Source organism: Palaemon carinicauda, chromosome 28 (genome assembly GCF_036898095.1).
Source record: "Palaemon carinicauda isolate YSFRI2023 chromosome 28, ASM3689809v2, whole genome shotgun sequence".
NCBI classification, from domain to species: Eukaryota; Metazoa; Arthropoda; class Malacostraca; order Decapoda; family Palaemonidae; genus Palaemon; species Palaemon carinicauda.
The window spans coordinates 5,860,008-5,887,507 of record NC_090752.1 but is presented as its reverse complement, the minus strand read 5'-3'; the positions used below and the strand labels follow the sequence as shown (position 1 = coordinate 5,887,507).

At 39.4% G+C, this 27,500-nt stretch overlaps 2 protein-coding genes across 2 annotated transcripts in view; one reads left to right on the top strand and one right to left on the bottom strand.

Moving 5' to 3' along the window:
* The window catches only part of LOC137621391 (uncharacterized), a 52,752-nt gene extending 28,353 nt beyond the window's left edge, over window positions 1-24,399 (bottom strand). Inside the window, exon 1 of the mRNA XM_068351689.1 lies at window positions 24,318-24,399. Within this exon, the coding sequence (XP_068207790.1) occupies window positions 24,318-24,399 (82 nt within the window). The remainder of the gene's footprint in view (window positions 1-24,317) is intronic.
* LOC137621439 (eEF1A lysine and N-terminal methyltransferase) overlaps window positions 9,848-27,500 on the top strand; it is an 84,276-nt gene continuing 66,623 nt past the window's right edge. Inside the window, exon 1 of the mRNA XM_068351737.1 lies at window positions 9,848-9,882. The gene's annotated coding sequence lies outside the window, so the exon portion shown is untranslated. The remainder of the gene's footprint in view (window positions 9,883-27,500) is intronic.

Here is a 27,500-nt window from a genome sequence, read left to right as displayed (position 1 = left end):
TCCCCCGTTGAGAAAAAAGGAGAATTTCTTCCCAAGACAGAAAAAGGGAAATTTCTTCCAAAGTCGAATAGAGGGGAATTTCTTCCCAGTCTAGATAATGGAAAATCTTTCCCCAGTCGAGAATATGGGGAAAATTTTTCCCCAGTCGAGAATAAGGGGGAATTTCTTCCCCAGTCGAGAGAAGGGGGGGGGGAGGTTTTTCCACAGTCAATATTTTCCCCACTCAAAAAAGGGCGAAATTTTTCCCCAGTAGAGAAAAAAGGGGAATTTTCTCCCCAGTCGAGAGAAGGGGGGACGATTTTTCTACAGTCAATAACTTCCCCACTCAAAAAAGGGCGAAATTTTTCCCCAGTCGAGAAAAAGGGGTATTTTTCCCCCCGTCAAGAAAGGGGAAAATTTTCCCCCAGCCTAGAAAAAGGGTGGAATTTTCCCCCAGTCGAGAAAAAAGGGTATATTTTTCCCCAGTCAAGAAAAGGAAAAATTTTTCCCCAGTCTATTAAAAGGGTGGAATTTTCCCCCAGTCTAGAAAAGAGTGAAATTTTTCCCAAGCCAGGAAAAGGAGGATTTTTTCCCCAGTCGAGAAAAAGGGGAATTATCTTACTTCTACAGAAAGGGTGAAATTTTTCCCCACTCGAGGAAAAAGGGTGAAATTCACCCCCCTTTAAAAATGACAACCTTTCTTCAATCCTCCGACTGTTAGCCGAGGAAAAAAAAGCAGGCCAAAATAAAAGCTTGCTCGGCTCCAACAAAATCTCTATCGAAGAATCGATTAATCACAACACAATCAATGAAACACAAAAATTCGTTGGGGGGTGGGGAGGGTAGGGAGGGAGGGGAGGGGCATCTCCCAGGGGGTGGGGAGCCCCCACCCCATTTCGATTTTGAGCGGAGAGCGTAGAGTGATAAATCTCCACCAGGCAATTTTCAAGCGTATAATGAATGAAATGTCAAAGTGTTCCGCCACGTTCGACTTGTTAAATTAAAATAGCGGCCATCATTTGTCAAGCAGGCCCGACTTGGAGGAGGTTTTTACGAGTATTTCTCACTCTAATCGTCCCTTTTGAGAGAGAGAGAGAGAGAGAGAGAGAGAGAGAGAGAGAGAGAGAGAGAGAGAGAGAGAGAGAGAGAGACGTGGAAAAGTTCTCCATGGCTGTGAAGTCATCTCAGATAGGTGACGCATTATCTATAACATACACTGAGAGAGAGAGAGAGAGAGAGAGAGAGAGAGAGAGAGAGAGAGAGAGAGAGAGAGAGAGAGAGAGAGAGAGATCATGGCTGTGAAGTCATCTCAGATAGGTGACGCATTATCTCTAACATGCACTGAGAGAGAGAGAGAGAGAGAGAGAGAGAGAGAGAGAGAGAGAGAGAGAGAGAGAGAGAGAGAGAGAGAGACGTGGAAAAGATCTCCATGGCTGTGAAGTCATCTAAGATAGGTGACGCATTATCTCTAACATACACTGGGGAGAGAGAGAGAGAGAGAGAGAGAGAGAGAGAGAGAGAGAGAGAGAGAGAGAGAGAGAGAGAGAGAGAGAGAGAGGTCTATCATTTAAAAAAAGTACTTGCAACTTTTTCCAAAAGTTTGTACTTGACGCTTAGTGCCTTTTAACCTCATTAAATACAGCTAATGTATGGAAATTACAATTCTATTTTACAAACCCCTAACATATGTGAATATGGATGAAAAATCCCTATTAAAATTGTGCTATAATATATTAAAATGCTCCTATTATAAGTGTACAGTATATGGAACCATCAATCAAAAAGCATTTTGAATTTTAGAGTCTGAAATTTTGTTTCTATCAATTACACAAAATTTCGTGAGAACAGGTGAAAAAAATACAAATCATCGCAAGTTCGTCTAACCGAGTATATTAGACAAAATGAAAAAGCCAGAAGCCTTTCCTAATACACTAAAATGGTTTAATACCTTCCACACCCACCCAATGAAAACTATACGTAATTGACATCCTATCAGTTTCAAATAAATGTTACTATGCCAATCATCAAAGACATTTTTTACGGTTCATCAAAACTGACAATCACATTTCCCAAACAGACAGTCGCATCTCCTTAGCAATGTCAATGACCGAAAACTTTCCAAACACGTCCCCTTCAGGAAAAAAATTATATTCTAAATCATCTTGAAAACTACAGCCAGCAGAAAGAATACGATACCAATATGTCCTCTCTTGTCAGGGGAACCATTCACCTCCAGCCAAGACCTAATTGGGCAATTCAATCCACTGTTCAATCACATGTTTTAAATCTCTCTTAATATAAAATAAATATTATTTAGATTGTCATTACAGTCATTCAAATTCTTGCTACTAAGTTAATTTAGGGGGACACCCTTCTCTATTCACATTAAAGTTCTGTATGAAGCCAACAATAATCAATGAGGAAATAATGGTACAGACTTTATCTACTAGTTTACTAGGACACATATACTTGTCAATTCTGCTTTCACGTTTCAACTATTGCAAGTGCCCCCCCCCCCCCCCCCCCACACACACACAAAAAGAGCAAGAAGGTCATCAAGAATGATGAGGAAACAAATACCAACACATAAACAAAATTCAAATAATTTTCCAGCTCCTGGACACTACTTTCGTAGCTAACCTCATCCTTATCTGTATCATCATTATCTTCCCAATGTATTCCAGCCACTAAATCTACATTTATTTTTAACGCCTCTTCATAGCTTTAATTATTGGCATTGCAAGGGACAATATCTTACAAAAAAACATGAATTAAATCAGCAAAGAAATAAAAAACAAATACGTAAATAAATATTCTTTGGTCATTATGGCTTGTCTCAGAGGAAAGTGTCAACACAAAATATATCCAGTTTTACGTATGCAGTTAGGTCCTTCACAGTAACTTCCCCATATTTTAAATGGGTTATACAAACTACTACCTGAATTAGCTTATAAACGAAGAAAAGGTTTTCTTTCTGATTAAATTTCCCAAGGTATACCAACTAATACTAGAACCTTGAATAATGTAAGTCTTTCTGTCAGCAACCTATCAGTATACAACGTAAAAAAAAAAAAAAAAAAAAAAAAAAAAAAAAAAAAATATCATAGAACAGTAACTGAAACAGAAAACTTAATATACACAAAATTGCAAGAAACAAATATGAACCTTATAAAAGGACTGAACTAAAGTTTAGTGTTGCACAAAATAATCTTTAAATATCTACTATATAATACAACATACAATACCATACTCAATCCCCAGACCCCAAGAACGAAAGATCTATCACAAAAAAATTGTACCCACAAGCTACATAACATACAAAATCAATAATGTAAATGTAAAGACATGTAAAAATTCACTCCTATTGTACATTTTGTAATGGAATACAGATGGTCAGGCATACATCAACAAATTGAGGTGGGGTGAAAGTAGTCGTACTTCGTGTTGAGAATTAGAAGAGGGTGTCACAGGAAATGCTCAAGACTCTAAAATGTTAATGGAACAAGACAGTGAAATGTGAGCTTAAGGTGAAGAGAGGATTGGTGGAAAACTTTAAGCAGGTATAAAATAACTGTTTGCCTACTGAAGTGATTTACTGAATAGTGAGGATATTTGAGGACATTGTGAACAGTGAAAAAAATGTAACAGCCTAAATGTAGATATTGCCGGGCTACTTTTAAATGAAACTGCATCACTGGTAAATAAAGAACACATCTATCAAGCATGCACAAGGCTTGTATTTATCTATGAAGCAGAAACACAAGGTTTCGAAGAGGCAAGACTAAAAAATGCAGAGAACGTGGCTGGAGTGCATACCAAAGAAACAGTTGCCGAGAAATGTGTCCCCGAAAAGGGTGGCAAAAAGACAGATCTCGCCGCCTCATGTGATTCTGGCAAGTGGAGGGAAAGAGAGAGGAGTACTTACTTCGAATAGCTGTAGATACGAAGTAGCACGACAAAGGCCAGAGGGAAGGACTAAGAAATCATGAAGAAAGGAGATAGATGAAGACCTGGATTAGATGACATAAGATTGGAGAAGAATTACAAGCCTGAATCCTAGTGGCATAAATATTTGGATGATAATGATATAACTTAGCAGTAAAATGAAGGGGCTATTTCTAAACTATCACAGGGTTAAGCAAAATGTCCTTGTTTTTCAAATGATTAACTAAAACTAGTAAGAGGCAAAACTAAATTTGGATAGCTAGATGGAATTAAAAAAACATAAAAGCAATGATACTGGGAAATAGAGGGATGTTTGAATAAATTCATACATAGTCCGGGCAATCTGCGCACGCACTCATACATAGGCTATACAGTTTACTATTTTCACATTTCAAAAAATACCACAACTATAACCACACACTCCTTTGGAAAATTGGGGTTATTACACATAGTCCACATCAATAAATAAGTTTACTTTTGGGAATTTTCTCCAAAGATTTTAATAAGAGTACTCAACTGTGATCTCTGAATTAGGGTAAAACTCTATTTCTATAATAACCTTAGAAAAGAAGACCCACAATATATCACTGATAATTCACGCACTTATCTACCATACCTTTAAACAGGTGAACAGATATGAAATTAGTATAATGTACCATATCAAATCCACATGAATGTAAACTTAAAGGAATTGGAAATTTCTATTCTTCAATCTTTGTACCGTATATACTAGCTAAGAAAAATATAAGTACTGTGCTGTAATAATAACAATAATAATAATAATAATATTTGATCTATCTACCACGGCACTTCCCCCGATTATGAAGGGGAGCCGACAAAAAAAGAACAAAATGGGAACTTTTCTTCACTTAGCTACTCCCAGCCTGACAAGGGATTCAGCCGAGTTTGGCTGGTACTACTAGGGTGCCACAGCCCACCCTCCATGTAATCCACCACAAATGAGCTTCATGTGGTGAATCCCCTACTGCTGCTACCTCAGCGGTCACCTAGACAAACGGAGGAAGCACCAGAGACATGACATCGTGAGTTTCGACGTACGTCTGATTTTCGTCTTATAAAGTGACATAAATTTTCTACACACATACCTAAAACAAAAAAGAACTTACAAACTGCTTCAATTTTATAAAAACCAATTACCTACATTAATAAGCTCCCATGTGAAGTACAGTACTGTACAATAGCGCATTTAATGATTTACGATGTACAAACCAACATAAGGTTGGGAAAACGATGTAACGTGGATTTTATTTTTGTATTTAATATCTAATGGAAAGTGACGTATAATTGGAACTGACTTATGCGAACTCAGGTAAAGAGAGGTATTAATGTACAGAATTGTGGTTTTCATCAATGTGTCATAAACTTGCAATATTAAGAGTTGTCAATTCCACCATAAAACAGAAAACTTCATGCATCATACTATATGAACTACTTAGGTTCTTCAATATGGTTACCAAAACCAATTCTGTACAGTCTTTTAGCATCATCTTATTCCAAGGTGTATTATAGTGTACAGAAAATGTTCCAAGGTGTATTATAGTGTACAGAAAATGGACATATTTTATAAGTAAACTTCATCCAAAAGTGGGTTAGAGTAGTAAAAGCATGAATGGAATGGAAAGAATAGTAAAGTAGTATAAAAAAAAAGTACTCAATTATCAAAGAATATGGAAGAACTGTAATTTTGAAGAAGCATAAATACAAAATGCTTAGATTCATGGCTGGGATGAGGTGGGAAGTCATGTAGCAAACAAGATATTGCAAATGTGATGTCAAGAATATAGAAAACAAAAGGAAATCTTAAAAGTGGTAGCTTCAAAAGATCACTGTATTATAGAGATAGACTCTCTTGTGGTTTTCCAAAGGGGACTGAAAATAGAACCAAAATTTAAGACTTTTGAGTTAGAAGACACCAAAAGAGTGAATGAAAAACTAAAGGCAGTAATAACTGTTTTTGGGATTAAGGGAGCACTGCAGAAAACGTTTGGTATCATGTAGACTGCAACATAAGACACACTACAAATAGCAAAACCATAGAGGTAACAGATAACACAGCAGACTATGCAGAAAACCTTTGGTATAATCTAGTCTATTGCATAATATGAAACCCCTAGTGGTAGTAAACAACAAAGCCGACTAAAGACCAGAGGACAGGCTACAAAAATCATGTAAAACATGAAAACGAAACATATAAAGCCATAAAGGTTGCCCATGAATAGCAGAGGCCAGGGACAGGACAATATCTTACAGACTAACCATATACACATATGGTCAGTGCCCACAGTACACCTAAAAACATTTTTAACCTTAAGATGCAACAAAACCTAAGAGGATTTCATACAAAGTTGAAAAATTACCTCATCTTAATTAACAGAATGACACTGTACAAAAATTTTATAGCACAAAACAAAGCATCTGACTAGTACCATGTCATTACATGTGAAGTACTGGTATATATCCACAGCAAAATATAAAGAAATAAGTCAACTATGCAATTTACTAATTGTTTTGGGACTTTCAGTTAAATCGGTTCTCAACCACAGCTAAAGCAAGGTAGATAATTTCCATAAGGAATTAGTTATAACATAAAAAAATGAAATTCTTCCTTAATAACTACAATCAAGCCATAATCTTCTCCATATAAATACAACTCTCTGTCAAAGTAAAGTATACAGTATAGAATATGTTACTTCTGACACTGTACTGTACAATATATATACTACATACCATATCTATACAGTACCTATGTTTCCTTGTTACCATAAGCCCAATAACAAAATCCTGACCCTCTTTTAGAATAAAATGTACAAACTCTAAAATTCTAATAGTAATACCTCATGATACAAAATTAATTTGTTCCAGACAGGCTTTCATAACATGATTTTTTTGTATGATGAAATGGAATGAAATAGAGCCACATACACCTGAATCATTCAATATACCTAACCTAACAGCGCAAATTCTGTTTCGTATCCCGGGTATTTTTTCGTAATATGAGACGAAAAAATCTCCGTATGTCATTTCATAAGATGAGTTTTCCTATACAAAAACTTTTGTATCCTGAGGTATTACTGTACTTGTTAAACTGCCCCTATTTACGGCCATTTAGAATTCTGTCCACTTTTATTAACTGTACAAATAACAAACCATCTCTAAACTAAAAGCCAAAAAATTTAAATATACTTAAAATAAAATATAAAAGGTACCTTGCACTGGAATGTTAGTTTACGGAGATATGGGGCAAGCATCCCTGCATACAAATTATAATTTGTGAACAGTAATATAAAATAATTACACTGTTCTGTTTACCCGATGCATAATTATGCTGTAAACAAAAACATAATGTAGCCTGGCTCTATGCCAGACATAAACAAGAGTAGGGAACCTAACCTTAAAAATTTTGTGTTGGTTGACCCCTAAATTACTATCAACGAGAAACTGATAAGTAAACAAAATAGTCTAAAATTGCATAACATTTATCTGAAAGTACTATACTAAATACAATGACAATTATGTAACAGAACCAAAGTAGTCACATCATACAATAATGTTAAAAACATAACTGTACAGTACTATAAGCAAGGAACAATGATTTGAAATACCAACGGAGTTTACATCTAAATGAATTTATAGTCTCAGCAGGGAACAGAAAAATTATTTAAATATCAACCCCAGTAGTACTGTCATCAACAAAAGGACCTACGAAGAATGTACTCCTTTAACATAAGAAACAACCTACAGCTGTTGTTAAACAAGAAAACCTACTTATCTATATTGCTGACATATCCTTCCACTTTGACAAGTTCTGTTCTGACACAAATTGATAAGCTGAGTTACCCCTTTACAAAAGAAAAAAGTCTTGGAGAACTTTCCCGTGTTATGCCTACAGAGCCAGATGATCGCAAAGATTCCTAACAACTTTCCAAAGTTACGTCTCCAGAGCCATAACATGGCAATGATGCATATCATTTTCAAGCCCACATACAAGCTTAGCAGAAAAACATGTCTACTTTTGGGAGCGTACATATAAATCTAAGTGTTCTATAAAAACAAAAAGAATATCTAGAACTGCAACTTTTTATCATCAAGTAGAACTGGAGAGATTGTAAATCTTCTTGAATCTTATAAACAAAATTAGTTGCAGATAAAGAAAGCGCTATTGTTTTCTAATCTCCAATATACCCATGTATGAGGATTAGAAAGGACCCACTTCTATCTTTCGGAAAGGGTGAGCCTTTAAACAGGCTGCAAAGTACACTAGCACCTCTTTCTGGAAGAAGGCTATCGAGAGAACAAGTTTCTTGTTTTATAAACTAAAACAATTCAAAAACAACAAAGGAAAGACTGATAGAACTCAAAAAGCCTAAATTCTGTAACAAACATGGTTCAGAGAACCTTGTGCCTATCACTCAAAAGTTTCCCTGGAATTTCAAAGAATAGAGTCGAAACTTTTGCACTCTCACTAATAGTAATCTTGAGAATGAAGAAGCTACACCCAACAAGACAACTTTTGCAGAGGCGTGGCTATTACAAGGGAGCTAACAAGGCCATTTGAAAGCTCTGAAATAACAGAACTCGTCCAAAAGTAACTCACAATATTGTAAAAAGAATGAACATCTCAAAGCCAAGGGCTTTTCAATAAACGACAGCACACATTTCAACACTGGTTTCATATGAGTAGCAAAGGCTGTCCATAAAGCAATGATAACCGAAGGCTTTGTAACTAATGCAGAAGGGTTGCTGTGGCCTGATTGGTAACGTCTCTGCCTGGTGTTTGCCAGATGGGGGTTCGAGTCCCGCTCAGACTCGTTAGTGCCATTAGTGTCTCCGACCTTACCATCCTTGTGAGCTAAGGTTGGGGGTTTTGGGGGAGCCTATAGGTCTATCTGCTGAGTCATCAGCAGCCACTGCCTGGCCCTCCCTGGTCCTAGCTTGGGTGGAGAGGAGGCTTGGGCACTGATCATATAATATATGGTCAGTCTCTAGGGCATTGTCCTGATTGCTAGGGCAATGTCACTGTCCCTTGCCTCTGCCATTCATGAGCGACCTTTAAGGGTCCAAAGAACGCTGATGTACAGCTCAATAGGACTGAAATATTCACATCAATTGTTTCTACACTCAGAATAATATTCCAATGAGCAAAAGGATAAGAGTCCCCTTACAAACAACATGCACACATGTAAATTACAGTAATATGCCCAGCCACAGCAGATAAAACTGGCAGTTACTTATAAAAGAAAAAAAAAAATAAGCAAATAGAGACATATGTAAAATCCTCAAGCAATGACTGACATCATCAATTCCATCATGAAGAACAATAAAACCATTACCTCATGAAATTGTCAAAGATTCAAGACCTAGGATGGTGCCGACATTATCTAAACCTTTCTCAATAGGTAAAAGGATAAATAAATATGAAGCCTCTGCTATCAGCATTATCATCTCTAAATGCAAGAAATATTACACTACTTTTCTAACCTTAGATAATCAATTTTAAGGCAAAAAAATATAAGATTGACATCAGAAGCAAAATCAAGTTATTACAAATACTATACATATTGTATTAATCAGGACCCTTAAAATAGTGTTGGTAATGTATAGTGAATAACAAACATCAATAGATGAAGTTTAACTGACTAATTAACTATCTCAATATATTTTCAAAAATAAAGGCTATGATAAAAATGTCTATGATAAACTTTATCACCTTAATTCTTATCCAATAACATATTTTTAGGTTTAAAGCACCAGCCTAATGACAAGAAAAAGTTGGAAAGTGTGCTTCACTTTACTCAACTGGCTAGTTAAGGTGGTTCCCCCTTCCCAGCACCAGGTGTCAGCACTAGTATTTTGTTTACATTTCAAGTCTGTTCCTAAGCCCACTACTAGACTGTGTGGATATGAGTGGGATTATCTATGATCACAGTGCAGTATTAGGTAAGTAATGAAAATTTTGCTTTATTTCAATAATCTTTAACCAATATTCACATGCTGAATATCACATTTGGCATCACTTGGGATAGTTAAAATTTAGCCCAAAAGTAAATAATGAAACATACAATAAAAAAAGAATAACTTTTAATAGTTACTTAGGCAAATATATGATTTTAATTCCAAGCCAAATACATGAACCATATACCTTGTGTTACATCCATTTCTGACCATGAATATTGGTACAAATCCCCCTTTTATGACCTTTCCTTTCCCCCAATTTAATCATAATTATTGGGGACCCCAAAGGGGAAAATGACAAATTTTAAGTTATTTGTATTTTTCCTACCTATACAAACCCTGACTCCTTTACATAAGACAGCGATAAAAGCAAAGCAGGGAATATGTCAATTAAAAATATAACGAGGTGTTAACGACTGACAGGTAGTCACCTGTCGGTAGCGGGGGAAACAACTGGTCCCCCCACCTCTGGCTCACTGATAACTCAGATAGCAGCTGGGACTTTCTATTGGCGGGAAAATACGAGTAAAGGATTCAGGATTAAACTATATAATTGAAAAAAAAAAATTACTTTTAAAAATTTGTCATTTGTTCCTACACAAATACAAACCATCCTCCTTTACATAGGAGACTCCTCCTTAGGTACAACGAAGTCCACCTTTCAACTGGCTAGAAAATTATCCTGGAACCTGAGCACATCACCCTGAAGGACTTAAAGTTATGTCCACAATGTGTACAAGTGGTTTGATAGCACCATGCATTCACGACCATGACTTTAACGGTTGTTTTGAGCCAAAAATCTGTTTGGTACACCTAGCAAAATCATTTTATAAATCCAAAATTGTCTGAAGACATTTGATGATTGTGGGTTTGCTTGGATACATCACACTATTCCTCGTAAGGAGCGTGGTAAAAAGACTTCTATACCCGAGGACAGAACAGCCACACGCTGAGTGGGGCTTACCTGATAACCAGATTGAGTCCAGCTGGCGAGGTTCTGGATGCTGTCCTCAAAAAGAGGGGAGGATTGAAACGAAAAGGAAGGCCAGTCATTCTTTACTGATATCCAGACTAACTTGTAACCTCTTCTTTCGATCAGAAGTTAACGGTCCTGTGGCAGGAGCCAAAGTAGCTAACCACCTGCTGTGCAACTACAAAAGGTCCAAAGGAGAAAGTGTCTATGGACTTGTGGATCACATCCTGCAGATAATGAGCAGTGAACATAGTCTGACATCTCCAAACACCTGTTTGGATTACCTGCATTAGAGATTCTTCTTAAAAGCTAAGGAGGCACTAATGCTTCTGACGTCGCAAGCTTTTTTTAGTGTTCCTCCCGAGGAGGGAGGGTTAATTTGTGAAATCGCTTCCCTCAGCCAGAACGAAATCGTATTCTTTGATATTTTCTTCTTTATCCTTCCTGTGCTGACAAGCAGATGTTGCACAAGAGGTCTCACAGCACTTGTACACCTTAGTGCCTCAGTGCTCTCCCAAACACAATAACAACAGATCAGGATCATCAGTTACCTTACTAAGGCTTGTGAACTTTAAAGTTAAAAATCTAGAATCAGAAACAGAAGGATTTTGGGTCTTGGCAACAAACTAAAGGGTGAAGGAGAGAAAGTCCTGCCTCCACCCACTTCAATGGGCGACATCAAGAAAAACCTTTAATTTCACCGACCTGTTTATCCAAGGCTAAAGCAAACAGGAAAACTTTTCAAGGTAAGATCTCTATCAATGGCTTGCTTTAACTCTTCGAGTTCAGGGATGTAAAAACGACCATTTTCCAAGAAGGAGGTCTCGCTTCTACTGGAGGACACGCCTGCTCAAAACTTTGTATGAGCTCAGAGATTTCCTTCTACAAAAAAATATCTACTCCCTTTCATCTAAAAACTTGTTGAAGGCTGAGCGATAACCTTTCCCTCCTGAAATGGAGTAGTTTCTCCTTGAGGAGGTACAATAAAAAGTTATCAATCAACAGTATAGAGGCTCTGAGAGGAGACATCTCTCCCACGCCATGACACCAACCACATAAGAATGCCCACTTGGCTTGACAAACTGTCAAAGACTAGTGGAGTTTCCTGACATCACTTCCGCAGTCTCGTGGATAGCCTCTCTCCGAGAGGAGATGTTGGACATCCTCCATGTGTGAAGCCGTAGGGATCCTACAGCACTGGGGAAGATCCAGGAAAAAGGTTGGCATAACAGGTAGGGAAGAGGAGGAAACTACCTCGGAGTTTCTTCCAGCAGAAATGGAAGGTACACGTACCATTCCATCTGCGGCCACTTTGGAGCTTTGAGAGTCATCCTGAGGTTCTGTGTCACCCAAACTCAATTTAGAACGCTCCTTATAAGGCAAAAGGAAGTGTGATGTAAGGCCAATCGAGTTGAGCTACGCACACTCGAAAGTCTCTACTGCTAACTGGCACAGTTGTAACGACACCATACCTCCTTGTTTGTTGATGCAAGACCCTATGTGGGTGTTGTCGCTCATCAACACTACTGTGTAACCTGAGAGAAGAGAGTTTGAGTACTGAAGAGCCAGAAATGCTGCTTTTAGCTCTAGGACATTCATGTGCTCTTGCTGTTCCATCTCGAACCAGAGTCCCGACGCACAATGCTGACAGAGGTGAGCTCCCCATTCTTCCTTGGATGCTTCTGTGAAGACCATTAACTCTGCAGGAGGAGATGGCAGAGGGGATCCTTTTAAGTGACTTATCTAATCTAACCACCACTGAAGATCAGGTAAGGATTCTTCCCTTTATCAGAACTAGCAAGAGTGGGGATGGTCCAAGTGTTGTGATCACGCTGTTCCAATTCTCACTGCAGGGACCAGAGGTAAGGACGACCACAGGGCACTAGGCGCTCTTAGGATAACAGTTGTCCTAGTAGGCTCGGCCACTGATGAGCTGGCAGGTGAGGTAGACGAAAGAAGGGTAGAGCTACCTCCCGGAGATGGGACACTCTTTCCTGAAATGGAAACACCTTCCCGATTTTTGTTTGTCCAACTAGAATATAAACCCTCGTTCCTTACATAGGCGATAGAAATTAGAGTAAGCTGGAACAAGGCTATGAAAACTTTTAAAGAGGTGTCGACAACCGTTCTGATTGTTACCAGTAGTTGCAGGGAAGCACAGACACCCCCCCCCACCCTCACTCGCAACAACCCCACTTTGATTTCAGACGCGGTTGAGAAGAGACGTTCTTTTCCATGCTCTAGGAACTGACTGTCCTGGAAGGACCACTGGGCAGGACGGTAGGGTTTTTGGCCTTAACCAAAAATGTGGCTGACCCCAAGAAACAATTTTTTTTAAGAACATTGGCCGTACTGATGCAAGGGCCATGGAGTTTCTAACTCACAATGCAGCCAACCAGTAAGCTAATTGGGTCCTGAAGAGATTAACAGTGTTATCTACGAATTCCAAAAGCAGATGCAGAGGAGGGAGATAACTTTCTTCCAAAACTCCCGTGTATGAGCAGGGTCTTTGTTTCCCTTCAAGGACAACAAGGTAGTGACTGAGAAGTGGGGGAAGGAGAGCCAAGACTCCAGCCTCCAAAGGGCAGTAACAACTCAACCTTCACGTCAGCCCCTACTGAGCCTACGGTTTCTACAACACCAAGACAAGGCCATAAGAACATTAAATTCTACCATAGGCAATATCAGCCTAGGAGTAATCCCCGAAAGCTGCCCTTTCAGGACAAAAGACCCAGAGGATGAGGGGTGAGACTTGGAGGACGTGCTTGATGTCCCAGCTAATGGCGGCTTCCTTCCCACAGTACCACCAGTGAGGGGGATGCTTGAGTCTCTGGTGGCAGAGATGGTATTACTATAGGGCCAAACACTGGACAGTAAGAGTCCTCTGATCAGATTATGTAGCCCCATTCACCAGCTCTCCTCCTCCCAAAATACGTCCGCCATTGAGATTGCTGTCCTTCGTGATGGGATCAGTGAAGGACAAACCCCTTTGAACAGAAGTCCAGACCATGTTAGAGATTAAAGAAGGGTACTCTCCAAGAGGTTCCTGATAAGTCCCAAGGCTTTTACAGTCATCTCTTTCTTGCAGAAAAAGCGTCTGGAGGTTGGAAACAGGTCATCAACCTCTCGGCTCTGAAAGAGTTTGTGCAACAGACTATGTACTATCTTCAGGATGGAGGCCGAAGCTAAAAGACTATGATCTCGTTAGACCTAAAGGATGCGCATTTCCAGATCCCAGTCTATCCATCCTTAAGGAAGTACAGGTAACTCAGTTCATGTTTCACGACAAGGTATATCACTTCGAAGTACTGTGCTTCAGCCTGTCGACAGCCCCTCAGATGTATTCACCTTAGTCTCTGCCTGGGCCCACGCCAATAGCATTCGTCTCTTTCACTATCTGGATGGCTGGCAGACTCATTGGAGACCCTTCTGCTTCTTCGAAACCGTCTTCTCTGGGGTGTGGATCCTGGTAAACATGGAAAATTCAAACTATCAGCCAAACCAGAAAATGGTATAGCTGGAAACGAGGACAAATACCATTCCTTCACAGAACAGAATTGTAGGATTCAAGAAAGTAGCACAAACTTTCATCCAGCAAGACTCTCTACCAGCCTATCTGTGACAGCGACTGTTAGGTCACCTGGACTCATTAGAGCACCTGATGCCAAACAGACATCTTGGGATGCAATCACTACAATGGCAACTGAAGACCAACTGGTCTCATGGCAGGGACCCTCCAACCCCCAGAATGTTCATTTCGGTGGGGATGGAGCACAAGAAAGACGTGAGTTGGTTGCATCAAAAGAAGGGTGCGGGGCTCACCTGCTACACCACCTGGTTTCCGGACGGTGGTCCAATGGTCCGTCAGACCGCCTTTACCATATAAATCTCCTAGAGTTGAAAGCAACATCCCTTGCTTTTCAACAACTCCATCATCTTCTAGCAGGTAGTGTTGATGAGCGACAACACAACTGTAGTGGCTTACTGAAATAAACAAGGAGGTGGTATTTCACATCAATAACTAGCCGTGAAAATCCTGCATTGGACAGAAAACAATGCTATCTCCCTGTTAGCCCAGTTCATACTGAACAAGAACATCCTGGCAGACAATCAGAACCAGAAGACTCGGATAGCTGGATCTGAGTGGTCTTTGAGTCCTTGGATAGCGAACAAAGGGTTAGCTTTATGGGGCTCGCAAAACATAGACCTTTCTCGACGTCCCTACATTCTGCATCTTGAGGAAAGTCCTCAAAACGGTCAAATATGTAACCAATCTATCAATGACTCTGATAGCTCCGCTATGGCACCAGACAAAATAGCACCCGGACTTTTTACTGCTTCTGATGGAGGTACAAAGGGAGTTACCCCACTTCTCAACCTGTTTCGTCAACCGCACGTCGAGATTTACTACATGATAGTCACATCCCTTCTCGCCTGGAGGTTATCCATTGTCTCCTCACTCACAGAGGATTTTCACAACCAGTGGCAAAACAGATGTCTGGATACCTCAGCAGGTCATCATCCTCTGTGCATCAGGGGACGTGAGCAATCTTTTGTCGTTAGTGTCGTGGAACGGGTACGCCTATATCTCCTCTCGGATCCAATATCCAAGTTTTTACTGTACAGTACCCCTGAGAGGAAAAACTGCTCAGTGTCGGCCATGAAAGGCTATCGCTCAGCCTTGAGTCAGATCTTTAGACAGAAGAGTTGACATTTCCTCTTCGGTGGAGTTGTCTATGCTCATAGAGAGCTTTGGGAAGCTTACCCCCAGTTGGAAGTTATACCATCTCTGTGGAACATGAGGGACTTAAGTCCTGCATTCTCTCAAAGGAGTACCATATGGGCCCCTGAGTCGAGCCTCTGATAAAGACCTGACTCTTTTTGCTTGCCGTGGCCTCAGCTAAGCGAGTCAGTAAGCTACATGGTCTTTCATACATCAACTATTGAAGGGAATTGGGCAGGTCTTGTTGAACCAAGTCCACGAGTTCTTTGCGAAGACTCAAAATTCGACAGATTTACATCCTTCTGGATTTCGAGACGAAACTTCGAAAAGTAACCGATGATCCTCATCGGCTGCTTTAATGTCTTGTGAGAGTGCTGCAGCGCTATCTCAAACGCATAAGAGGAGCTTGCCTTCATACTAAACATCTAATTTTACATACAGGCAGGGTTAAAAGGATGATCACAAAGAACAAGATCTCTTTCTGGATATTGCAGGTCATCGACCGTGCTATTAATCCATCCCCTTCTCACAAGGAAAGACAAGACCCAGAGCTCACGATGTCAGGGGTGTAATCACATCACTGACATTCAGAAAGAATCTCTTAGTGACGCAGGTACTTCAGGCGGGTGTATGAAGGCGACAAACCACTTTCACAGGCCACTACCTACAAGATGTAACACACAGGTCCCAAGATGCCTTCTCTCTAGGACCTGTGGTGGCTGCTCAGCAAGGTGTACAGCTACCTTTGCTCTCTTATAGGACTATTAGCAATTAGTCGAGGACTGAGGTTAAGGATTTAGTCTGGGATGAATGTAACGAATAACTGGCCTCTTCTTTTCTTCATTTAACCATCTCTTGGGGCACAGCATGCATCTTCCCTGTAAGATGTAGCTCTGTTATACTACAGGTAAGCCCAATGTTACTTCTTAGCTATTATGTCACGTGATATTATGGTTATATTCCCATTCTCTTTACGAGGGGAAGATGGGGTCCATGTATATTCACAAAACTATAGCTTAAATATTGCCAAGATGCTGACACATTAGTACTGTTTTCTTCATTCACTTCCAACCTTGCATGGGCTGTTGACCCTACGGCATAATTATGCCCCTGGATAACTAGATGTCAGGATGCTCATCTCACACATTCATGCTCATATGCAGCAATCCAGGGTATTTATATTCCAGCCAGTTGGAAAGGGAACTTCCACCCACCATAGGGTAAAGTCTCCTTTGTATTATATTCGTGCCAAAACAAATGAGATTTTTCCAAACTACATAAACCTGAATTCTTTGCACAAACTTCACCTGGTATCGCCTATCCCCAAAAGTCCCGTCTATAATCAAAGTGTGATTGTTGTGAGTGGGGAAGGGGGGGGTTAGTACTTCCCGTTACCACTGGTAACAGACGGAAGGGTAGTTGACAACTCATTAAAAGTTTTTTTAGCCGTATTCCCGCATACAATAATTTCTATCTCCTATGTACGGAACTCATGTTTGTAGTTTGGAAAAATATGAATTACTTTCAAATTTGTCATGTTTATGTCCATACCAAGCTACATCAGTCTTCATATGGGTATTAATACAGACTTCTTTTGAATTGCCACAATCTCCAGATCCTGGCAAAATGAAAGAAGCCTGTTTCAGTGGATAAGAAGGATGTCCTTCGACTCGGCCAGAATCAGTCCAGATACCGAAGGAGACAAATAGTGCTGGCATGCGCCCACAGCAAAACTTGATTAAAAACTCTTGTGAAGACTTGGGGGGTTGTCGACAGGCCAAATCAGAGTACTGTACCCTGAATTGGAATAAATTGCTGGCCACTACTAATCGTAGGTACTTCCTGGAAAAAAGATGAATCGGGATTTGGAAGCACAGTACTGCACACATCCTCCAAGTCTACGGTGATCCTGAAGTCCGAGGGCCCGATCACTTGGGTGACAGTTACTGCCGTCTCCATCTTGAAAGCATTTGATGCACAAACCTATTCAAGACTGAAAGGTCGATAACCGATCCCTCACCCTCCAGAAGCCTTCTTTACAAGATAGTCGACTCTAGAAGTCTAGGGAGCCATCATCAAACTCTTGGAGAGCGCCCTTCTCCAACATGACCTGGATTTCTGCTTAAAGGGCCAGGTATTTCGGACTTCCTCGACGATAAGATGGTGAAAGGTGACCAGAAACATCGACTCCACATAGAAGTGGGAAAAGAAGTAGACAAAGAAGAAAGAAGAAGATCGTCGATGGAGGAATCAGGAGAGTCGGGGGGAGAGTTGATGAATGGGAGGAGGTATCCTGACCGAAGGACGTCCACCTTTCCACCCCGTGGAATAACCACCACCTCCTCCGCTTAATCTGCAGGCATCTCCCACTGGCGGCAATGTGGGAGGATTTCCTCCCTAAAAGTCTTTGACCTCTACCCCTTCTTCTACCTTTACTTTGCCCTTAAACCTGGAGAGACTGAAAGGGCTGATTCTGAGTCTTCGTCAGAATTGCGGGTTGAGGTCTGGTGACTTCCTTCTGAGCTGTTTTACGAGGCTTCCTTAGCATTGGTTAACTGCCTGATGTAACAAGAACTTGACTGCTCTAGCCCCTGTAAGAACGATATCCTTAAGGGCTCTCTCCTTGCTGGTGTCAGACAAGTCCCTCGTGTCGACTAAATAGATGATAGTTCCTGACCTGTAGTCAATCCAAGTTGTTGCCATGATGGCCATAGTTTCCATCCCTGAAGCCTCTGCCACTGAGAAGGAGACTGAAGATGCCGCCAACATCTTTGGTGTCAGGGTCATCACTGCCAGATCCAAAGGGAAAAGGGGAAGGATGGGTCTCTTGAGTCCTGTTGTACAGTATTTCTTTTGCCTAAAAAATCCCTCAGGAATCAGACAGGAAGACTTTTCATGCTCTCAAATGAGTAACTCTCTCCAGAAACTTGTGTTAACGTTGTCTAGAGATTCCTTCACCAGGATTGATCAAGGAAGCTTTAGTCGCAGCCTAGAGCTGCCAGGGGCCTAGCAGAGACAGTCAATGTCCACACTTTGGCTTTTAGGAGGAGATGACAGGGATTCCTCTATCCATTGATCCTCCAAATGTACAAAAGGACCTGGAAGAATGTTAAACCAGATTAGCCCTCATCGGTGACCAAAGGTTTAGGTCCAGCCGGTTGAAAAAGAACCCCTTCAAATTTTTCAGTCATAATCAGGATCATCACTCTCAGTGATCCTCCCGAATTGGTCCCATGAGGAGACGTTGTTGATTATAATGTCCCACCACGGACAGAAGACTAGGATACGGAAGGAATGGAGGAAGAGTCCCTGGTGGAATCACTCAATTGGGTAACAGGGATCACTTTGGCATCCTACGATCCATGGGCCCCAAAAACTTGGGAACAACTTTCCAGTCCTTGCTATCCTTCCACCAGGAAGCTGCTGCCATGGGAGAAAGGTGACTAGTAGGACCCTCAATCCTTGGGAACATACTTAGCTTGCTCTGGATGTTCTTTCCCTTCGTCCTTCCTAGACCTCTTGATTGATGGAGAGTGGCCAGTAGTCAAAGTCAAATTCTATAGGAAAGAGCCTATAGTTCTCCACTACAGTAATTTCTCTAGGAGACAGAGACCCTCGATGGGATCTTACACATGTCTCCTCTAAGAGGTGTAACCTGGACCCTATTCCTGATTTGATTCCTGGAGCACACACTGATGTGCACTAACTGCCTGTCTATGTCCATGGGATTGAACTTTAGATTTGGCCTGGCCGATCTAGGTTTCATTACTGAAGGTGCAATTGGCGAAGGTTGCCTAATCCGCCTTGAAGATTCACCTCCTGCAGGAAAGCCCACTTGTCTAAAAGTATCTCCTGAAAGTGAGATATCTAATGATTGTTCCTTATACAAATGCCACTTAACGCGCCCGGAAGATAAATGCCTAAAACGTTCCGAATAAGATCCCAAAAGTTTCTATAAATCAGAAATAATGGTAAGCAATTACTGTACAGAATTGTATATTCATATGAACGAGGTGAATCAAGAAAGCAAACACCAACAGGAGTGCTCACCTAGTACTCACCAATAGGTAAAAGTGTACAAACAGATGCACAACCGCTAACAACAGAGCGGGCACATATTGGGGATTGTCCGTATCAAGTTGTGTGTGAACTAACCGGAGAAGACAAGCGGGGCAAAGGGTATACGTGAACAGATTTATAGGCCCTAGTAAGGTCCAATGAATATGCAAAGTGGGAAGTGCACATGAGCAAAAAAGTGTGAGCGCAAAAAGGTAAACCTCAGGATTCGATAATTGTGCTCTATTGGAGAGCAAGCTCGTGCGAACAGGAAGTCCTCAGGATCAGATGAGTGCGGGCTATTTAGAGAGGGTGAATGCAAAGATGAAGGCCTGCGTAAAGGTGAATACTCTTAAGATTAGAAAGAGTGTGCGTGATGTCTTTCATAAACATCTGAAGATTCCTCTCATCCCCTGCAGGGTGCTGTCCCACAAGGTTCGTCTTTAGAGGATATAAAGGTACGCCTTATAACTGCAGAAGAGAAAGATTCCATAGAAATGAAGACATACTTGCCATGCTCCTGCACAGGATGTAGAGCAGGTTGAATGCATTCCCATCTTTAGGCCGTCCTGCTACAAAAGACGAGATCAAAGGAATCATGCTTGGAGGTGAGGGAGGCCGAGGGCATTTCCTTCCCTTACTGGGTGTCAAATTTAAAGGTGAGGATTAATGATCTGCTACACCTTTTGAAGTGATGGGCTCAACAAAGGGGATCACATCAAGTACTTCTCCTGCTTGGGGAGGCAGAAGATACTACAGGTTGCAAAACCTACTCTTAAAGTTGCATAGCCAGGGCTTGCTAAAGTATTTCTGTCGATGGAATACCCTCAATGCATAAGCAGGGCCTCATTAGCTATGATGTCATCTGTAAAGATAGTTTCGAATTCCCACCAAGGAGACAGAATACCTGCTTCTTTAGGGGAAGCAGATAATGCTGCCTAAGTCTGAGATTGCCCAAAGTTAAAGCAATGTCGTCATCATTCTTCGAATTCATCTAGAGGAGGGAGGAAGATCTTCGAATTCATCTAGAGGAGGGAGGAAGATCTTCGAATTCATCTAGAGGAGGGAGGAAGATGGAGAAAGCTCAGAAGACAGAGTACCAGAAGGAAAAAGGAGAGGTCCAGTGAATTTCTTAGTCTTCGAGGAAGACCCAGAAGGAGAAGAATCTTGCTTGGACTACTACTTCCTCTTCTCGCCTTACTCTAGCCCCTGGGAGGACGGCCACTCTACATTCCTCATAGGGTGATGACTGCACACAATTATGACCCTTGCATGAAGAGCATAAAAGAATGGGGATCCACACATCTGTTCATAAAGGTTCCACAACTAGGACCGCAAACCCCTGGGCAGGATCGCATACCCACACATGGTTTCCCCATTTGTCAAGCACACAATAATCTGCTAGGGAAAAATGAAAAGTTAAAAATGTCAAGTTTGGTAGCACTGAGACATAATGCTTGAAACCTGATGTCAAAGTGGCAACTCATTGAGCTAGCAAGGGGGCGGACTTCCCCCAATACCTGTCAGTAACTACCTACACCTTGTTACAAATCTTAACAGCCGAGTTCACAGCTTCTTTGAAATTCTACTCCCAATCAAAAGACAAAGATCTGTATTCACATAAGAAGAAACCAGTTTTAACATATGGAGTAAAAGTAAAGAGAAGAAAGGAAGTAAGAACAGATGTGTGGTATAACAAAAGGCTAAAAGGTGAGTGCAATTAGGGCCAAAGGAATACTGGAAAGTTTTTATTTTTGAGGGATTTTAGTTCGAGAATAGTATCTCTCTTTAAAGCGCAGGTCCTACAGCACACTTTTTGGTACAGTGGGATCAGTGAAGCAGACTACACAGAAATTAATAAGAAAATGAAAGTAGGAAAAACTAAACATGAGTCCACAATTAAAGAAGTAAGGTGGCCAATGACAAAATATATACCCGAGTACAACATAGTTAAAATAGGAATCGGAGATCTCACTCAAGTAGGCAGAGGTGAGGCGTATTAGTGGCTAACCTTGCTAAATTAGGAGTCAAAAGCTCACATAAGCAGATTTTGGACTACACTCAAAAAGCTATTGTCTCTGATATACATGCAGAATAGCTAGAATGACCTAGCACACAAACAAGGAAACAGATACAGAACCTAAATGGCTTACAGAACACAGCTCACAGGAGCATGTGCAGCAACGATCGTATGATTGGCTAGTGTCTGAAAGCAAGACAGGTGTTTTACATCTCGCAGGCACCTGCACAACAACAGCTGTGCAAACAGCTTTTATCTCCAAACTAAGCATAGTAAGAAACAAATAGTCACAAGACCATGTGCGAGTAGAAATATGGGAACGCCCAACTGGAACCTTAAAGGGTTATAAGAAATATAACTGCAACATAAAAGGAGAATCTTTAAGGGGAAGCTATGTATGTAGATGCATTGAAAGTAGTATACAGTAGTATATACAGGTAATGTATAACTCAAAGTATTAAGACACCAATGAGTAACAGGGGCAAGGGACAAAAGAGACCAAGCATACGCACATTATGACCAGCACCTAAGGACGTTGTCACTCGATTAGGGTATGGAGAAGCAAGGGAAATGGAGACTGATGACACATCACATAACCTTAAGGGCTCTCCAAAACCGTCATTCTCAGCAAAATGAGACAATTGAAACTATATTAATCTACAACCAGAACTTAATGGATAGCTAGATTGTTATCATTATTATCAGCTAAGCTATAACCTTAGTTGGAAAAGTGAGATGCTATAAGCCCATGAGTTCCAATTGGGAAAATAGATCACGTGACAAAAGTACTACTGTATACTGTATTTGAAAGGAAGGGCCTAAAAATATGAGGGGAATAGCATAGTGTTTGAGCTGGTTCTAGGTGTTAAGGATGATCCTTCTATGCAGGTGAAGAAAGTGAGTTACCGAGCTTCGTCCATCATCCTTTGACCCCATATAACGGCCAAGTGAAAAAATAAAAAGTACCGTATCATTTTAAGTTCATCGTTATTGACGGAGGAGGAAAGTCACTGGCTTTTCATAATTGCTTGCAGGAGCTATAACTAACTACTTTACTGCTTTCAACCAATTAGCACTTCAAAATTATTGTATGCTCAAGTACTCAAAGGTTTTGCGACTCATAATTTTCACCAGCAGATAAGTTAAGTCTACGAATGGGTGCTGTGTATGAAATATGTGCCTATAGGAAGTACGATCACTTTTTATTTTCAAAATCAAGGCTTCTAACTTCTCTATATCCTTTTAAAAGTAATCCTTTCTTCTGATCAAATAGCTCTCCTCCCAAACATAAATTTCTTAACCACATATTTTAAAGAACAGAAAACTGAAATAAGCCCTATAGATATACTTCCCAAACTTAGGTAAGGAATACATTGATAACATTATCCTGTAATATTTAAAACGAGAAACAGGGACTGACCCCTTGCAAGTTACATTATGTGCAAAGTTAGGTTTCAATTATTCTTTATATTTTCTATGACATTTATAACAATAAGTATGGTTATGGGGGCTCCAAAGCCCCAAGAAAGGTTAGGACCATTCTTACTATATTATGTTTGATTAGTTTACGCTAAAACGCTTCCCTGTAACTGTCCTCACTACCTTATAATGTTTTATAAATATTTCAGATATTGTTATGGATGAAACACACAAATTATATTTTTTCAAATGATTATGGTGTGATTTCTGCATTTTCCCCAAATCCAAAATCTTGGGGTTTGTCACTGGTCACTTCCATAATTCAATACGCAAAGTGGCTTGGGCAACACAACATGACTGGGAATTTGCACCTACAATAATGGTCGGAAATGCATATATCTAGAGATACCTAATTGGAAACATACACTATAATGGTTCATGTATTTGGTAGGAAGTTAAAAGTATCATTATAATGTCGGTATATTAGCCTAGCGTAAGGTATCACTTAGGATTACTTAGTTTTGGAGAAATAAAATAGGTAGACTAGTAAACTAGGCTTTGTTGTAGCCTAACCTGCCTAAAATTCCATGAAATTGGGAATTACACTAAAGAAATATGCCGCCCATACAACAAGGATCTAAAGTTAATTCAAAATAATACCCAATTAGTCCAATATCGTTCAAATAACCTTGGGATAACTTGTTTACTATAGCATCATCCTAAAAACCTCAGGCTATGTGAAAAACATTGCTATTTTATGTTTCCTCAAATCCAGGGCCTCTATTGCATATATATAATGTCAATTTGATGTATAATACTAAATTTAAGGCATTTATTAAGCATGAAAATATTAATTACGATACGAATTGACTAGCACAAGGATAGCCTACCCTAGCCTATGGCAGCATCCTCTAACCCAGTCGAACATCCCTCCCCGCTCTACAGAAGTGAATTATTTCCCTCCCGGTGTAAATGAGCTACCTAGAAGTGGCCATATGGAGATAAATAAATTCATATGCACAATGGGTCATGGAAGGAGTGCCACAATAAGTGCCATAGAGAGAGACGGGGCCACTACCGTACTTGTCCTGGCCCCATCATGGCAGCCACCCAAACATACCAGCACTTGCTTTTCTTTGCCTGGTACAATAAACGGGGATCACGGGCACTCAGATTCGGACTATTATCATATTCCGTGGATATCGAGGCTTTGAGAAATCAGTACTTACCGGTATGCTTATTCGCAATCTTATTGAAACAGTTTTGAAAAACCTCGTAGAGGTGCATCGGTTCATCCTCTGCTCCAGCCATTTTGGCTTAAACTGAAAACATAGTGTAATAATCGTGCTATTAGGGTATTTTCTTTTAAGATATTTCTCATTTGATAGACTTCAATTGTTTTATAAGCATTAAATTTAAATTCTAACATAAACTTAGATAATTTTGATATTTATAGTTTCTCTTTATTCATATTTTACCAGTAAGTGATGGAATAATTTACTTGTTTTAAAAACTAAAAGAATGCTTTGTTTAGATGCAGTGTCCGCACGCGCGTCAAGGCTACCAACCATACAAAATTCAATAACACAGGCGCTCTTCCTCCCACTGATGCTGGGCAGTGTTCCCAGATATGGAGATTTATCCCTAGATTTGGGAATTTTGGATGTCCGATAGGGATATTCTGTACAAATTTCTATGAAGAAGAAACATAGATGAGTAAAGATTTATATTGCTGCGATTAATTTACTTGCACTTATATGAAGTATAGTGAGTAATTTTTATATTAGTAAAGCCTACTTGATCAGAAGCAAATATATTTGAGGAAATTGGGATTTTTGGTTGTTTTGGAGATTTTTGGGTTGTTTTGGGGATTTTTAGACTACCCCTCTGGCAACACTGATGCTGGGACCGCCAACATCCAAGTACCTCATCTCTATGCTATAAAAATGAGCGTTCTTGTTTCTTTGTTAAAAGAGTAATAAACTTATGATTAGAAACACAATCTTCTAAAAGATACTTTTCATAATGAAGTAGTATGAACGTATTTTCGTTAACTCGCAGCATTGCGATATTCCCATGTATGTGAACAGCTGATAAGTATTTAGATAAAAATTCGGATTAGCTATCTAAAGTTTCATCTTTTTCTTATTAGCTTCAACTATAATCGACTGACTACTACATTCGAAGGCCATGTTACACTTTAATTACATCATTTCTGTCTGGAATTTGAGTTTATCTAATATTGTTTTTTATCTAAAAGAAACGTCCTTGCAGCTTTCATTCGTTAAAACGGTTACCCTTTTTTTTCTCCGAACTCAAATGATGCATTGATAGTAACAAGTATAATAACTACATAATGAGTTTTAGTTTCAATTTCTGCGAATAAAGAAATTGTCACATGTTCATTACCTTCAGTGTATAAATAAGTATAGTTCGTTTTTAAACCTTTATAGCTAGGCATTGATAAAAAGTTAAAAACATGACTCGGTCTTGGTAAACGAAGTTGTTTTATCAAAATACTTCATTTAGTTCATAATATGTTATATCATATGATGAATAAATGTTTAGAATCTTTAGTGTTATTTAGCCAAAAGAGAATTAAACTTGCTATCATTTACTAAATAACGGTTGTCTCAATGATGAGCTAACTGATATTTCATTGATAGGCAAATAAACATTTGTTTCTTGAACAAGAAATTGTGTTGATAAACATTCTATTACAATACTTAACCTGATCACCATAAAACAATTTCAAGTTCTTGTAGCGGAAATGAAACTTGAGCCTTAGTTCACTTTGTCCATTTTGAAGTAGATAAAGTAAATTATCAATTGCTAAGCTAAAACCGTAGTTGGAAAAGCAAGATGCTATAAGCCCTGGGGCCCCAACAGGGAAAATAGCCCAGTGAGGAAAGGATACAAGGAAAATTAAATATTTTAAAAATAATAACATTATAATATATAATTATATAAACTATAAATAACTAACAAAACAAGAGGAAGAGAAATAAGATAGAATATTGTGTCCGAGTGTACCCTCATGCAAGAGAACTCTAACCCAAGACAGTGGAAGACCATGGTACAGAGGCTATGGCACTACCCAAGACTTAGAGAACAATGGTTTGATTCTGGAGTGTCCTTCTCCTAGAAGAGCTGCTTGCCATAGCCAAAGAGTCTCTTCTGCTCTTACCAAGAGGAAAGTGGACACTGAACAATCACAATGCAGTTGATTCTGGAGTGTCCTTCTCCTAGAAGAGCTGCTTGCCATAGCCAAAGAGTCTCTTCTGCTCTTACCAAGAGGAAAGTGGACACTGAACAATCACAATGCAGTAACCCCTTAGGTGAAGAAGAATTGTTTGGTAATCTTAGTGTTATCAGGTGTATGCGGAAAGAATAGGCCAGACTATTCAGTGTGTGTAGTCAAATGGAAAATTAACCGTTTTGTAGGACGAATATTTTATGAGTATGTGTTTATTTCAATATATCTTTTTTATGTTATTATAGCTCCGAACTATATGTTGAGTTATGTTTTTAGTTCTTGCATTTTTATTGTTTTCTCCTGATTTCCATCTTGGATGATTTTGATAACTTTAGGGATATGGCATCAAAATTGTAAATTTTATAAGAATATGATGTAGACAAACCAGCAAGTTCTTATTAAAACATTTGAATATAGGCTACAGGTAGTCAATATTCTTATTGGCCAAGTAGAGCTTTTCAGGAAAGCAAACGTAAGGAATAATTGTTCAATAATATTTCCAAGTTAATATTTTTTCTTATTCATATTTCAATATGTAATTCATGGATGGTATAAGAGAGAAATTATTTCTCTATCCTTAATCTATGATAATGAAGCAGTTAATTATATAATTTGTAAAGGTTATACTGAAGAATCAATCAATTTGAATTATATGGGAATCTTAAGACAATAAAACAAGGTGAAAATTTAACTAAACAAAGCTAAAACATTTATTAATTTTCATGTATTGTTCAAGGATATTGAAGCCAATTCTAGTCTTCTTTTCACGAGGAGCTAATACAAGAAAGAAAAAAAAAACAATCAAAAACTTTTTTTTCGAAATTCATTTAACAGGTGATCAAAATTATGAGAGAAATAGTTTTTTTGAGCACTGGGAATACCACCACGAATATAAAAGAATAATCTATTTAGCGTTTATCCGAGCTTCAACTTCATCAGCCAAATGCATAATACAGAGAAGAATTGACAAAGTTCTTATGTCACTGTAGCTCGTCCTACTAAGATAAAAAAGATCTGAAAAATAATCACCAAATCCCCATTTATTATTTCTATAAATTATTATTATTATTATTATTATTATTATCATCATCAGCTAAGCTATAACCCTAGTTGGAAGAGCGGGATGCTATAAGCCTAAGGGCTCCAACAGGAAAAA